At 30.7% G+C, this 15757-nt stretch overlaps 3 protein-coding genes and 1 long non-coding RNA gene across 8 annotated transcripts; 2 read left to right on the top strand and 2 right to left on the bottom strand.

Moving 5' to 3' along the window:
- Positions 1-30: 30 nt before the first annotated feature.
- Positions 31-3534, top strand: LOC108476572 (pentatricopeptide repeat-containing protein At3g60050-like). Of its 2 annotated transcripts, XM_053022598.1 has the most exons (4): positions 31-296; positions 520-2169; positions 2681-3232; positions 3343-3534. In XM_053022598.1, exon 2 carries the CDS (start codon positions 565-567, stop codon positions 2041-2043), a length of 1479 nt encoding a protein of 492 aa, XP_052878558.1. In that variant the 5' UTR covers positions 31-296; positions 520-564; the 3' UTR covers positions 2044-2169; positions 2681-3232; positions 3343-3534. The 2 variants fall into 2 exon arrangements, with proteins under 2 accessions (XP_052878558.1, XP_017634300.1); XM_017778811.2 differs by having other exon boundaries at positions 75-2169.
- A 1046-nt stretch (positions 3535-4580) lies between these two features.
- LOC108478360 (heavy metal-associated isoprenylated plant protein 39-like) lies at positions 4581-5642 on the bottom strand. Of its 2 annotated transcripts, none has more exons than XM_017780812.2 (3): positions 5466-5642; positions 5259-5340; positions 4581-5031 (listed from the first exon to the last, which is right to left on the bottom strand). In XM_017780812.2, the coding sequence occupies exons 1-3, from the start codon at positions 5472-5474 to the stop codon at positions 4778-4780; spliced, it is 345 nt and encodes a 114-aa protein (XP_017636301.1). In that variant the 5' UTR covers positions 5475-5642; the 3' UTR covers positions 4581-4777. The 2 variants fall into 2 exon arrangements, with proteins under 2 accessions (XP_017636301.1, XP_017636302.1); XM_017780813.2 differs by having other exon boundaries at positions 5259-5337; positions 5466-5638.
- Positions 5643-7222: 1580 nt separating this feature from the next.
- LOC128285672 (uncharacterized) lies at positions 7223-8722 on the top strand. Its single transcript, XR_008276200.1, has 3 exons — positions 7223-7329; positions 7813-7890; positions 8516-8722. It is a non-coding gene; the product is annotated as an uncharacterized LOC128285672 (long non-coding RNA).
- Positions 8723-12168: 3446 nt separating this feature from the next.
- LOC108478689 (heavy metal-associated isoprenylated plant protein 31) lies at positions 12169-13756 on the bottom strand. Of its 3 annotated transcripts, none has more exons than XM_017781163.2 (3): positions 13475-13756; positions 13298-13376; positions 12169-12634 (listed from the first exon to the last, which is right to left on the bottom strand). In XM_017781163.2, exons 2-3 carry the CDS (start codon positions 13374-13376, stop codon positions 12306-12308), a joined length of 408 nt encoding a protein of 135 aa, XP_017636652.1. In that variant the 5' UTR covers positions 13475-13756; the 3' UTR covers positions 12169-12305. The 3 variants fall into 3 exon arrangements, with proteins under 3 accessions (XP_017636652.1, XP_017636651.1, XP_052879447.1); XM_017781162.2 differs by having other exon boundaries at positions 13468-13754; XM_053023487.1 differs by lacking the exons at positions 13298-13376; positions 13475-13756 and adding an exon at positions 13042-13287.
- Positions 13757-15757: the final 2001 nt, after the last annotated feature.

The raw sequence follows: 15757 nt of genomic DNA, 5'->3' as shown, positions 1-15757 counted from the left end.
CCGGGCCAAACCAAACTTTCAAAACCCCATGTCGGATCCGGCCACTCGGCCCATTGGAAATGTTTACTTCCCTTGCAAGAACGGCAGCAACAATAAACGGCGTCGTTTCCTAGAAAACCCTGATTGAGATTGCACTCCTCGATTACACTCCCTCACGTATCGTATCTCCTTATTCCTCACTTCGCCTCTTCAACTCTCTTTTCACCACCAAAATCTCCAAAAACCCTGGGTGCCCAATAAACTCCGACCACCTCAAAAAAGCTTACAATCCCTCTGTCAACAAGTTTAAATCCCAGGTAAGTCCCCCCTTCCATTCTTTATTCATCGTCAAACTGATTCCAACTATTCATAAAGAAACTGTAGCTATTCAATGAAAATATCTTATCCCGATAAACTGCTGTCATGCAATCGAGTGTTTTCAGCTTAATGGGTATTTACCAACTCAAGATCACTGCGTTTCACAAGCTTTCCGTGTTTGGGTATCCCAATCTGATTCTGGGTTTTTTGTGTTTTGTAAAGATTCAGAGATAATGGGAGTGACCCAATGCTTAGTCGTTGCACAAAATGAACTCTTTAGCTCTGTTCGGTGTAAGGAATGTTTTTAAATCATGTTATATTATCGTTTTATCGAGGAAATTTTGTAGTGGTAGTTTTGATAGTGGTAAACTTGATAGTGATTTTTATTGTTCGGATGAACCCTTGAAGAGAATGTGGAAGGGTACCAGTTTAGACTCTGTTTTTGATGAAATTCATGATGATTGTGATGGGGACGGGAACAGGAACAGGAACAGTTCTAAGTTCCGATTTACAACTAGAAAAGGGTTTTTTGAGAGTGGGAGAGACGATGCTAGGACGATTCTTGAAGTTTTAGAAAAAGATGGACCGGGATTTGATGTGAAAGCTGCTATTAGTAAAATGCAGGTGAGGGTCTCGGGGTTCCTTGTGAGAGAAGTTCTTTTGGGAGTTTTGAAGAACACAAATTATACGAATAAGACCAGGTGTGCAAAACTCGGATACAAGTTTTTCGTGTGGGCTGGTCAGCAGGAAAATTATAGGCATACCGTGGATTCGTATCATTTGATAATGAAGATATTTGCAGAGTGTGAGGAATACAAGGCAATGTGGAGATTAGTAGATGAGATGGTAGAGAATGGTTTGCCTACAACAGCAAGGACATTTAACATTTTGATATGTGCTTGTGGAGAGACCGGCTTAGCTAAGAAAGTTGTGGAGAGATTCATTAAGTCAAAGACATTCAATTATAGGCCATTTAAGCATTCATACAATGCTATTCTGCATACATTACTTGCCATTAATCAATACAAGCTAATTGAGTGGGTGTACCAGCAGATGTTAGCCGAGGGTTTTTCCCCCGATATTTTAACTTACAATATTATTATGTATGCAAAATACAGATTGGGGAAGTTAGATCAATTCCACAGGTTACTTGATGAAATGAGTAGATCCGGATTTTCCCCAGATTTTCATACATATAACATCCTTCTGCATGTTCTTGGCAAAGGAGATAAACCACTTGCAGCACTTAATCTATTGAATCACATGAAAGAGGTGGGATTAAACCCAGGTGTTCTTCATTTCACAACATTGATTGATGGCCTGAGTCGTGCTGGAAACTTGGATGCTTGCAAGTATTTTTTTGATGAAATGATAAAGAACGGATGCATGCCTGATGTCGTCTGCTATACTGTAATCATTACAGGATTCATTGCCGCTGGGGAGCTAGAGAAAGCTCAGGAAATGTTTGATGATATGATTACCAAGGGACAGCTTCCGAATGTGTTTACATACAATTCGATGATTCGTGGTTATTGTATGGCTGGAAAGTTCGAAGAGGCATGTGCAATACTTAAGGAAATGGAGGCTAGAGGATGTAACCCAAATTTTGTCGTGTACAGTACCCTAGTGAGTCATTTACGGAGTGCTGGAAAGCTTTCTGAAGCTCGTGAAGTAATAAGAAATATGGTGGAGAAAGGACAGTATGTTCATCTACTCCCAAAGATCAGGAGATATAGAAGATGCTAAGCAGTAGATTGTACAATATAATGATTGTTTATTGTAACTTAATTGCCAGTATACTCATTGGTTCAGCTATGTCAGCGCCACGTACCTCCTGCCTGTAATAGATGTCAAGGGAGTAGAAAGAACAAAGTATGCACATTCTTCTTTCCCTCCTCATTATTTTGGCATTCAATTTGTATAGCATTCTTTTTTCCCTTTTATCTTATTGTTCTTTAGTTTTATTTTTCTAAGTTGAAACTAATAACCTAATCCTGGGAGTAGGCGTGGTGAACAATAATGGTAAACAAAGTCCTTTTCGTTTAAGGATCATGCACTTGCAGTAGCTTAGATAAACTTGGAGGAATGCTAAAACCTAATCTCTATACGTCAACATGAGGTATATATGGCACGTCACGTGGAATTGTCTAGCTATTTTGTTAGTTACCCTAGTTTTTAACATTAGAAATGGATGAAATTTTGAATAAAAAGGACCAGTTTGCTATTTGATATAAAGTATAAGGATTTATTTGCCCCCTTTTTTTTAGTAAAAGGGGCAAAATGCAATCCAACTTCTAGTACAAGGGTTTCCATGGTACTTTTACCTGGTTGTTGACTTGTCAGGGATAATGCAACTCAGCTCTTTTATTTCTTTGACATGCAGGTATCAAACATTCCGTGCATCACTGAAGTATTTTTGCCTATGATTCCATATCAGACAGACAAAGGAGGTAGCCTGTCCGGTATGTCATTTCATTCCGTAACCTTTCCGGCTTCTCCCGGTTTACAAGGCTGCCACTCCTCTGGTGACTTCCATCGAGATTTAATCCAACATTACAAAGGTGAAAAATCTTAAATGACCTGACAAAGAAGAAAGAATGGCATTTTCCAATAATTGTTATTTCTAGGCTTATGTGGAACATGCCTTTATTTCCTGGTTTTCATCACCATCAATTCATTTGAGTTGTAGAACAACGCCTGAATAAAGGTTTCATTCTTTTAGCATTAGGTATTGTAACAAAGAAGGAGAAACATGTAGCTAGGTTGAACAGTTAACTGCCTTCTTCTATATTTTGTTTCACATTTCATGATATTATATACAAGCACTAACAGTTTTTGGCAATTCCTTAAAGTTTGTTGCTTTATCTTCCTGTACTCACGTTGACCTAGAGAAGACAATCGAAGTACCTACTCGTAGTTGACTTCCGAGGACTTTGTAAGTTTATTTAATTAAAAAAAAAAAAAAACTGTTCAAAGTTTCAAGGAATAGTCTCTTATAGTCTTGGTCTCTTATAGATAGTGTTGACGCTTAAAATGTGTTGCTAGGTTTGGATTTTCAATGTGGCAACTTCTCCGTCAGCATTGTTGCTTTTGGAACATGATACGTTACGTGAACATATTAAAGCCGGATCCGGCTTCGGTCGAGTAATTGAATCACAATGTTGTGTTTGGAAACCAGGGTTATTACTGTCTCTATAATACCAGAACATATCATGCACAGGCATAAAATTATACAAAGTTGAGCAGTTACAGTTTTATTATGTCTTTTAGCGTCGAAAACATTAAATCTACATAATGCTATAATACCCTAAACATGGATTTCGTTCAACTGTGATGATATGATATTTTGGAAGTCATGCATGTCATCACCTGATTTTTTTTAAATGTTATAATTTTATAGTATTTTTTATAATTTTACATAAAGGTTTTAAAAGTAAGGTGACAATGTGGAACTTTGAGATAATCTTATGTTATCACACCATAAATTGAATCTAAGTTCAGGGGCTAGATATTTTTTAGGGGTTAAATTGAGAAAAAAATTGTTAAGTTTTGAGATTAATACAAGTTAAATTGAGAAAAATTTTCAAGTTTTGAGATTAATATGAATAAAAAGTTTAGCAATCAAATTAAATTAAGCTTTATCTTAATAATAATAATAATAATAATAAATCAATGATTATGATTTAAATTACCGAACTGTTAAAATCATTAATGTATGCCTTCTTCGTTCATTTCGCTTGCAACAATCGAAAACTATTATTTCCCTTCTTTTCAATAGTTCTTTTTCAATAAACAATTTTAAAAGTCACAAATTGGTAAGTTAAAATCGAAACAACTTTTATCTTTGATATCTGACACTAATCGTTGAATTGACTTAAATCTAAGATATGTTATTTTACTCATTGATGAATATTGATCCACTGTACCTATCATTCAATCATCACTTGAAATTTGCTGGCTGAATTTAAAAAAAAAATTTAATATCTCAATGATTTGAATAATTTTTTAAAAAATAGTTCAATGACTTAAATCAAAACTTTAAAATAGTTCATTGATCATTTTATAACTTTTAAAATTGAGTAATCAAAATATAAACTTATTAATAGTTTAATGAACTTAATTGAAATTTATCCTAATTTTAAAAAAAAATTATTTCTACTAAACGTAGCATAGGCTTCAACTTGTTGAAAAAGGACAAATCCAATAAATCTTGTCCTAACCCAAATTGAAACATAGAAGCTAAATCTTTTTTACATTATTTATCTAACAATCAAACTATCTGATTATAATCTAAAGCAAAAACCCTTTTCACATTGCTAATTGCCCCTTTCATTATTTTTCAGACAATCACTAAAAAAAACCTTATTTCCACCAAAAAAGAAAAAAGAAAAAACAGAGCATACACTGTAACACTACAAGCAGAGATTTGTTGAGAAACCTTGAAGATGGTTTGGGGTTTTTTTCATTTTATTTTTTAAATTTATTTCTTTTCTTCCTTCTTTTCTTCTTTCTTTTCCTCTTTCTTCTCTTCCTTCTTCTCTTCTTTCTTCTCCTCTTTCTTTTCCTCTTTCTTTTCTTCCTTTTTTTCTTCCTTCTTCTCTTCTTTAGCAGGTCCTATTGATATTATATCCACTTTTGCCACTTTCTTCAGTTTCTTCACCACCGCCACTGCATCCATTTGTCCTATCACCGTCAGCTTCTGATCCTTTAGATCCGCAGCGATTGAATCAACCCCTGTTGTCATCCATAGTTTTCACATAAACAAGCATTCCAGGAATTTTTTTTTTATAATTTTGTGTAATTTCTCTGATTTTTTTAATTGTATCTAAAAAAGGGTCAGTAGAGATCCAGAAAGTTTTTATAATATTAACACCAAGATCTGAATTTTTTTTTTTATAAGGATTTGAGCTGGAAAAAAAAGGAATTTATTAATATTGCACGCAAACTGTTTGGTGAAATACCGAAGATATCTGCAGCAGCTTCTATGGATTTTTGCTTGGTCTTTTCGTCGGTCATGGTTAGAACTTTCAATACCACTTTCTGCTAAACACAGTGAACAAGGTGACTACGTTAGATATAGGGGATGAAAATGAAAATGAAAATAACATCAAATTGAATATAAATGGGATTTTTAGTAGAATCATAAAGAACAAAGGAAGAAAAAACACCTGAGCCATTTTTGGTGTGGGAAATAATGTGAAATTGAGAGCAATAGCAAAGTAAATGATGTTCCGAGGGCCAGTTTTGGCCTTTATAAAGAGTGAAAATTATAATGTGATTTACAATGGAGTCCTTTTTTGTGTATGGCTGCGCTGGACTGGTGGCTGCTGTTCATCGTAGGTATCACGATGGATAAATTATACCGAATTTATTTTATGATAGTATAATTTAAAAAAAAATTATAAATTGGTCACTAAATTATTCCAAAATTTTTATTTAAATCATTATATTGTTAAGTTCTTTTCTTAAAATTTGACTAACGAGCTCTAAGTGACGATTTGACAATCGGTATTGTGGATCAATACTCATTGACAAGTAAAAGAATATACATTAGTTCTAAGCCAATCTGACAGTCAGTGTCGGATATTAGAGAAGAAAGTTGTTTGAATTTTGGTTCATAAATTTGTGACGTTTAAAGTTGTTTCAAGAGAATAGTTAAAGCTTTATTTGTTTCAACGTAAAAGCTTTTACGAATAATATTTTCAGCTTTTTCCCGATGTAAAATAGGATAGTCAACGTAAAATTACCCCTTTATTCCTATAAAATGTCTTACCAATTATTTTTCCGTAAGACATTTTTCAAATTGATAAGGCTCTGTTCACTGTAACACCCCCATACTTGACTCGAATATCAAGTCAAAGCATTGGAATGTTACATTCTCAACTACATTCTTCACTTATTGAATATTTTCTAATAAACTTTCATAATTTTTCAATTTAGTCTATTTTTGTCATAAATGTTCAATATTCACTAATTAATCATATTATATCAATATTTTTCTTGTTACACTTTAATCACATAATTTATTTCAATATCTTGTTTCACATATCAAATTTCTATGTATTTCACTTTTATTATTTCATCCACATATTTTCTCAAGGTTAACAATTTAGTCCCTATCATCATAAAAATTCCATATTTTTCCACAATTTCACTTTTACAATACTTTATACATATTTTATCATCTCATAACACATTCATTAAACTTTTATCATAATTTCCTTATTCACATATTAAATTGTTTCACACGTAAACTTTTGTATATTTTTCAATTTAGTTCCTATTGCCATGTAATTTATTTTTCACCATATAAGCACTTTAATCAAATAATTCATCATAATATCTTATTTCACATAACAAATTTTCATACATATCATGTAACATCCCAAAATAGGGCCTAAACGGAACAGTGGTTGCGAAACCACAAATCCGAGGTAGAATATAACGGCCTAATTTTCAGTGGTGTCAAAAATGGTGATTTGAGATCACTAAATCGGACAAATAAGATTGAACAAGATAGTAACTTAATATTTATGAGTCAAGTAAGAATTAAAAAGAATTTGTGAAATGGTGAAATTAGTGAATTAAAATAATTTATTAGGTCAGACGGGTCAAAAACGAGGTATCGAGACCTCGAATTTGAAAATCGAGCTATAAATATTTTTATAAATATTTATGAAGTGTCATTGAGTTAGTATTAAAGTTTCGTTAGAAAATTTTGATGTTTGGATAGCTAATTAATTAAAAAGGACTAAACTGAAAATAGCTCAAAATTTGTTAAATTGTGAGTAAATAGCTTAAGTATTTAAAAAGATGGATTTAAAGAGCAATTAGACCCAAAGGTTAATGGCTGGACGGTTTGGGTATGAAATAAGCAAGAAAACAATGTGAACAAGGGACAAAATTGGAATTAGCATAAAAGTTAATAGTAAAAAAACTGATGTGATTGAAAATCTAGACATTTCTTCATCTTTCTCAGCCAGAAACGCCGTAGCAGGTCTCCTATGCTGGTTTTTCATATTTTTGCACCATGTAAGTTCAATTTTTACTATTTCTTAGTAATTTTTATGTTTTTGTGACTTTTACAATTAGGTCCAATCATCTAATTCATTAGTTTTTGATTTGGTGGGTGAAATTGGAAGTTACCCTGGCTGAGTAAGGGTAGTTTATGATGAATTATTATGAAATTGAAGTTCTAATTTCATATTAAGGTTGTTTTATTAAGTCATTTTGATAGAAAATGGTATTTAGGACCTAATTGTGAGCAAAATTGTGAATTAGATGTTGGTGTTGAAATTCAGAATATCAAAGGCTGTGAAATAGTTTATATTGATAAAATAAAAGTGTTAATTTAGAAAAAATTAGTTCAATTGATGGGTGAATTGAGCAGGGACTAAATTGTAAAAATTGTAAATTTTGGGGTAAAAGTGCAATTTCGAATTTTGAACAGCATAAATTGTGAAGTGAAATAGAAATCAAATAAATGCTAATGAGTAGAAATATTTTATATTATAGATCAAGAATCCAAAGAAGAACGAGGAAAAGAAAAAGTAAAGGACTAAATTGTAAGGTTTAGTCACATTTTGTATCAAGGTAAGTTTACAGTAAATAAATGCAATATTCTTTTATTTTACATTATTATTGTCAATTTCCAGCATTTATATATTATGTTATGAAAATATTTAAAGTCGAATTTAAGGTGAAGTGACAGAGGAAAAGTGTTAGAAAGCCCCGGTTGAACCCTAGGAATGTTAGGATATTAGGGTTGACAGGACAGAACGAAATGAGCCATGTAAGTCCATATTAGAAATATGGCTTTGGAGACAGGATTGAGCCATGTAAGTCCATATTATATATGGCATTGGAGACAGGAATAATTCATGTAAGTCCATGTCAAAGACATGGCATTGGCAGGATATTGATAGACAGGAACGACCCTAGTATCCTTAGTATTCCGAGTGGTTCAACGGGTCAGGATACGAGTTAAATTACAGTGAATTAACAGCAAAGGAAAAGTAGATTATACTTATGAAAAAGGAAAGGTCAGGTAAGAAAGAAGATAAGGGAATAAAGAAGAAGATAGAAATTAAGAAGTAAAGAAATTTATGATGTTAGATGATATTATGCATAATTATCCATTATGTTGAATGTTGTGATTTATTTGCTTGTAAGCTTACTAAGCCTAGTGCTTAATCTCTTTATTTTCTTCTTCTTATAGTACTTATCTAGTCACTCGGGGATCGAAGGAAATGTCGGAGGCCGATCACACTATCAAAGAAATAACTCGGTATAACTAGACGTTTTGTTTTGGGTATGGCATGTATAGAAACTTAGCTACTTTTGGTATAATATGAATAATGAATGATGTGTAAATACTTGCTAGTGATTAGCTAAGAAAATAGCTGATGATATACATGTTTATTAATATGTATGATTGAATGATGATTATCACATGAAAATTATGAAAATGTGAAAGTAACCTAAAAACAGATTCAAGTAACAGAAATGATGTAACTTTGAAAAATCACTAAAATTGTAGAAACATAGTTTGAAGATGAATAATATATGAAATTAAAGCTTATTATGTATATTTTCTTATGGAATAAGAAAAACAGGTAAAAGTATTATATTTTATGATATATCTGAGTTTTAGTGAAACAGGGTCAGAGCGATTTCTGGATCCTCTGTTTCAACTTTGGAAATTCACCATAAATTGTACAAAACTAATTAGAAGGTATAATTTATATGGTTAGAATTATTGTTGAATCTAGTTTTGGGAGAAACAAACGACTTAGTCATATGAATTTTGTACAGGAAGAAAAATGGTTTGTAGTAAGAAGAGGTCAGTGCAGTCGAGTTTTGAAACAGGGGAAACTTTAACTAATAAACTGTACTAATTGGCTAAGTCAAAAATTCTAGAAAAAAATTAGTAGATATATATATGAGTCTAGTTTTATGAAAAATTTACGGATCTTAATTTCGAGTTTTGAAACTCAAGAAATGAATTTTTAAGTAACCATGACGCAGAAAAACAGTTTATTCTGAAAATTAAAATAAGTGATTTAGAGTTGTTTAAAAGGTAAGATAAGTTTAGTAACACCTCAAGCTTGACTCCGGTGATGGTTTTGGGCGTGGGGGCGTTACATATCACTTCTCTTGTTTCAATTATAAATTTCACAAAATTTACAATTTAATCCTTAACATCACGAAGACTATTTATTTACTATAATTTCACCTTAACATCACTTTGTAATAAATTTACTACTTATCATTGTTAAGATGGTTACCACCATCAGTCCAAAACCCATTTGGGTTTGGGCCAGCATCGGCCTAAACCCACGAGGTCGCAAACTGAGCTCGCAGACAGAGCTCGCTCATTGAGCCTACTCCTCTGCGATGTTATACGTGCATGAGAACGCATAACACGTGTTCAGTCTAGAATAGGGTATGTGCCTACATGCATGGAGCCTACTTAGTTTGTCATCTCAATAAACAATACACATATCATATAAATAGACAAACATCACTGGGAAAAGGGGATAGAGAGAAAAAAATACCTCAAATTTATGTTTGTTTCATGAAAACAACTTTTATGAAATATTTTTAGAAAATTTGTCAAACAACAGAAAATATTTTACACAGATTTATTCAAACACAAAAAAATATCAATTTTTCCAGAGAAGTAAGCCATTTTCCATAAATCATTTTTTGGAAGCTATTTTTAGTGAAACAAATGGAGCCTAATTTGGAGAATAAAAAAGAGAGTTTTCAATTAGTGTAGGCGGTGTCAACAAAGAAGGCATACAACAATAATTTTAGCAGTTCAGTGACTTAAATGAAAATTGAATAATTCAGGTGACCATTTTATAACTTTTAAAAGTTATGCAATTCAATACAAATGAGCATTTAGTAAATTTAAAAAATAATTAAATAAAAATAAAGTAGATAATAGATTTTGATATCCAAATCCAAACTAGTTATTTACAAAAATAAAGCATGTCCTAATAATTTAATAATGGATATCTCAGAATATGTAGTTAGATATTTTACAAATAAGTTAAAATATATATCATAAAAATACGTTATTATTAATTATTAAAGAGTAAACTATTAAAATAGTAACTTTTGTTTACCTTATGTTATATTTTAATTACTTATGTTTGAAATGTTATGTTTTAGTCACTTATGTTAAGATGTTGTAATATTTTAGTCACTAAGACGTTAATTATTGTTAACGTGTAATAACGATGGTGATGTGTCACATTAATTCATTACTTCAAACAAAAAATTTAAGTTAAATTATACAATTAATCCCTATATTAAAAAGTGACTATTTTTGCACTCTTTATCAAAAAGAGTATTCAAATATTAAAAATCATAAATGGTTTTTCTTTTTAAAGATTGAGCTATAAACCAATAATTTCAATGGTGAAAAATTAATTATATTATCCCTTTTTTTTTGAAATTACAACAAAAAAAAAGGCCAAACAAAAAAAAAGTACATTAGAGGGTGGCAGTGGCAGTTTCTAAAATTTCATGCTCCTTTTTCTTAACGAGTCATTTTCAAATATTTTGGTGAAAGGCAAGCTGAGAAGGGGAGGCCTTTTTTTGTAATTTTACCAAGATTCTCCCATTCAAAAAGTGAGTAATATAGGCCTTTGCTGACCTACAAATTAATTGAAGTTAGGATGATTTTTTTGAATATCTCCACTTTACCAGGTCAGCCCTATACTTTCCATGCAAATCAATACCCACCGGCCACCATTATCTGTTTCCTCTTAATCACCAAAGTACGTAGTAAATTTTTGGAGATTCTTTTTAAGGGCGAAATTTGAATTATGAATTTTTGAAAGGGTCAACACTGCATTAATGTAAATTTTATAAATTTTAAGGGATTAAATTATAGATTTTTTGTTTTTAGAAAAAAATATATTTAAAATTTTAATTAAAAAAAAGTAAAAATACAATTTCACTATTAAATTAACTTAAACTTTTACAAATATTTAAGAGATTAAAGTAACAAATTTTCCTTTTTTGGGGAGGGCGGGCCCGCTTGTCTCTTTACCTTCGCCCCCCTCTAGCTTTGCCCTTGATTTTAATTGATGGAATAATTTTAGATTTGATTCTTAGACACTTCGTATCTCATTTCTTATAAAAGAAATACAAAACCCTGTAAATGTTTGACATAAACCATAACTTGTTGGATCAAATTGTTAGAAATTTGATATTTTTTTAAAGTTTTTATTTGAGTTTTGTGATTGAGAAAATAATATTAATAGAGTTTTGAATCAAGGGTTTGATTTAATTTTATAGCTTAATTACATTTTAAAAACTCATTTAAATTGTGTTCTTTTAAGTGAAATTAAAATTAAAAATTAAAACTGATAAAACAACATTTTAGTTTTTAAATTTGGTAATTTTTCTCAATTTTTAAAATCTATACTAGTTTTGTAAATTGACAACTTTTCCTATTTGACCATTGAACTTGAATTTTGTTAATTTATAATGATGTGACATTTTAAAATTGTATTATACCGTCACTTGAAAATTTTTAAAATATTATCTAAAATCTAAAATATACAAAAAAAAATTCAAATTCAAATGATGATATTTCATAATCTCGTAGGGGCTTATCTTCAAACCTAACAAAATTCAAGTTCACGGACTAAATTGACAAAAGTTACCAAGTTCAAAGACTAACAAATTTAGAATGTTAGATGATCATTAAGGACCAAACTAAAAAAAACCTTATAAATCTTAAAGACTAATATAGAAAAAAAAATCAATAACTAATATGAAAAGAATTACCAAAAGTTGCTTTATCCCGACTCAAAAAGAAAAATTGTAGCACATTTAATGCTATGAATCATATTTGGCAAACACTCAAAAAGCATGCACCATACATACATAACAACTCATACAAAAAAATGAGTTTTCAACGCAAAGAGTCATTTCAAATACAAAACTTGAAAGAAACTAATAAACAAATTTTGCAATATTAACTACGTTCACATGATAGAACAAGCATGTGGATTATCGTCACTAAAAAGCGAGGCGACAGCCTCATCGGAAGCGACGGCAACCGAGTAAACAGCCGGAGTTTGAAAGAAAGTATGAACACCATTGGAAGCTTCATTCTTGTAATAGTCATAGTAATGGTTAACTATATAGGTTGGGTACTTGTAAAACGATGCATAGTGAGAATATCCCGGAAACGGCCACGGCTCCGCCGCTTTCCCGGCGCGTTTAATAGCTTTCAGCACCTTCTTTTCTTCTAGGCCATACCCTCGAACTGTGATTTTTTGTATCTCCATTTCTACCTCTATTTCTTCAACCCCTACAAAAATATATATATATATATACATATGAACCCCAAGTTAGTAGACAATTGGGCTGTCTTGGGTCCAATTTAACTTTTGGGTAAATTACAGTAAAGGTCGCCCAATTATAATTATTTTTTTGGTCACCTAATTATAAAAAGTTACAAAATAATCATTTAATTATGGTTTTTTTTTTCATTCAACTATGAAAAGTTATAAAATAGTTATCAATTTTGTCTTTTTTTTATCACTAACTGGTTAAACTGGTTAACTTTAAAATGGAAATACTCAAAAAAAATTCATGATAGTTGGGTGACTAAAAAAAATAAAATTGAATAGTTGAATGATCATTGTGTAACTTTTCATAATTAGATTAGAAAAAAAAATCATAATTGAGTGACTACTAACGTAAATGAAACTTAACTCTCTTGAAGTATGTTGGCATTATCGGTTAAACCGGTAACAATCATAAGTTGGATTTTTGAAATTGGAACATTTGGTACCCATTCAAGCACCATGTTGTAGCAGCAATGTAAGCCAGGCTATCCAAAATTCTCGTATATATTATGAAAGCAACTCTACCAAGTACCAAGGCCACCCAACATGTTGGTTGAAAAGGCAGCGTTCTCGACGCTCACGACACGATAGAGATTAGTTTTAAATAAGTGGATAGAGAGTACCTTTGAGCTTTAAAAGAGCTTTCTTTAACTTAGAAGCACAACCTTCACAATCCAAGTTTGGAACTCTTACTTCCAGCATCTGCATTAAGTTTACATCCACATTAAAATTATTATTACTCCAAAGCATTCACTAACACACACAAATAACAATAATAATAATAATAACTCACTGCAGACATTGTTGTATAAGCTGTTCCTATAAGAGAGATGACAAATTATGGGAGCTTTGTATGGTAAAAAAAAAACGAACAAAGAGCTCCAGGTTTTGCAAGCGCTGGGACCTAAGCCCTGGGGGGTTTTATGAAGGAGCCTTGGGGTTTGAAATTTGAAGGCTTCACGCGTGGGATTGGAAAAGCGTGACTTTTTTTTTTCTCAATGCCAGTGTAAAATTGGCGACATGCCACGCTCCTTTTGTGAAATGATTAGCAACACTCACAAATCAAGGGGCAAAAAACAATAGGACCCCCCTTCCCCTCATATACTTAAAATCATTTAATAACACCATGTTTATGCTTTAATGTTTCTAAGCTTCGAGGAGTTTTTTTTTTTTTTAAATCGTCACCCACAATTTTTGAATAGTAATATATTCATCAAGTCCTAAATTTTAAATAATATAATTGGATAAATCGGTTCAATTGATTAGACAAAAATTAATAAATATATCAATCCAGGAGCAGGTATTAAATTAGGCCTTGAGCTAATTACTCGGAATTGGTTGAACACTTTTAATCCCATAAAATTTTGCCCAATCGGTAAATCCTCACTATAAAATAAAACTCAAAAAAAAAATATGGCTTAAATAAGCAAAACCCAATCTAAAAATAAATAAATTTTAAATATATATTAAAATTATTATTTATCTGTATTTTTTAGTTTTTAATTTTATTATTAAGAATTTTATTTAATGATTGAATCGGTAATCCACCAATCATAAAAGTATCATGAAGGTGCCTTGACTAGAAATCGATTGTATTTTGTTATTTTACTTAAAATAGTTAAATTAATTTCGATATGTTAGACTAAATAGTAAATTGGTCATTCTATTAAAAATTTCATTTAGTTCTACTCTTAAAACTAATCCTTAGACATTAGTATAATGTACATGTGACATATCATATATCACTTTTTAATTATTTTATCAATCATACTAATTTTAATAATACAAAAGAGTAAATTTTTAATATAAAGAATCAATTTATTTTTAATTTTAATTTATATATATTTTAATAAAATAAATAAAATATAATTTAATTTCTAATATAAAATTTTCATCATACCGAATTGATGTCCTATTATAAAATATTAGTTTGAGTCTTTGAGACGCGCTCTAAAGGAAAGTAGTGGTTTTTCATAGGGTTCTTTATTGGTATGTGCTGAGGTCTGCAAAGAGACAATGACAGTGTACACAGTGCACAGAAGGTAGAAACTAACAGACCAAAAAAAAGAAAGTCGGCTTTACTGAACCAACTTTGGCACTGCAAAAAGATAGTTCTCCCTTTCTCAAAGCAAAGTATCTATCAACAAATTTAAAAAAAAAAAAAAAGTTTAATTTTTTGGACAAGACAAAGATATGCGGTGACATAAGCTTCCTAACTGGATAATCCGCAGCCAAAAATGCAGCTATGTACAGCTCCTGTTTAAAATATCATTTATATTTATATAATTTTTTAATATATTGAATTAAAATTTGTGCATATAAAACTTCAATATTTATTTTTCGGAATTACCTAGTTTTTTTTTTCAAGTATTTCCTAATATATGAATTTTGCTTATCTAAAGCAGATTATGTTGTTTCCCTAATATAGGGGGTCTTACAGTCTAAAAGCTGATGACATTTGTGACCGTTAGATTATGAGGATTTTCATGATGTCAAATTATCAATGATCACCACTGAAAAGTTGTCTGCTAACTTGCTTTGGCAAGGCTGAGTTTATATATTTAAATCATTTATGACAAATTCTCAATTTTTCATATGAATTTTAAATTTTATTTAAATAAAAGTACATTGTTTCCTATTTCTGAATATTTCTATTATTTTAAACATAATTTTTTTTACATAAAATATAATTTAAAAAATCAATTTTATTTGAGTAGCAGTAGCTTTCAAACTATAAAGAACACATACAATAATATATATTCTATTGGAAAGCTGCAAAAATAAGAGGTTGACATAAAGAAAGATTAGAAAGAACATATCAGTCGCTCTTGTCTCTTCAAACATGAAAAAAGGTAAATTTAGGGTATAATTTGTTAGGATTATTTTGGGAGCATAATCATCGTAGTAATATTATGACCCAAAAAAATCATCATAGTAATGATGTTTTTGGAATAATGGGGAAATAAAAAGCTTTCATGCTCACAATCCAACCAATCATATTTGAATTCCAAAACCCAAAATTAATTGTAATTTAATTTTTTTTTCTTTATTTGATGTATAAATTTATATACCAATATTAATTT

This window comes from Gossypium arboreum, chromosome 12, assembly GCF_025698485.1.
Source record: "Gossypium arboreum isolate Shixiya-1 chromosome 12, ASM2569848v2, whole genome shotgun sequence".
Taxonomy (NCBI): domain Eukaryota; kingdom Viridiplantae; phylum Streptophyta; class Magnoliopsida; order Malvales; family Malvaceae; genus Gossypium; species Gossypium arboreum.
The sequence above is the reverse complement of the archived record's forward strand: the minus strand, read 5'-3'. Positions and strand labels throughout refer to the sequence as shown.

Bases quoted from the DNA above. Each gene is read 5' to 3' on its own strand.
- LOC108476572 (XM_053022598.1), top strand. From the start codon at position 565: ATGAACTCTTTAGCTCTGTTCGGTGTAAGGAATGTTTTTAAATCATGT.
- LOC108478360 (XM_017780812.2), bottom strand. The intron at 5,032-5,258 runs GTATTTCACCAA...GGATGACAACAG, and splicing joins AGCTGCTGCAGATATCTTCG to GGGTTGATTCAATCGCTGCG.
- LOC108478689 (XM_053023487.1), bottom strand. From the start codon at position 13,135: ATGGTGCTTGAATGGGTACCAAATGTTCCAATTTCAAAAATCCAACTT. The intron at 12,635-13,041 runs GTTAAGTTTCAT...ATATTTTTGTAG, and splicing joins TGCCAACATACTTCAAGAGA to GGGTTGAAGAAATAGAGGTA.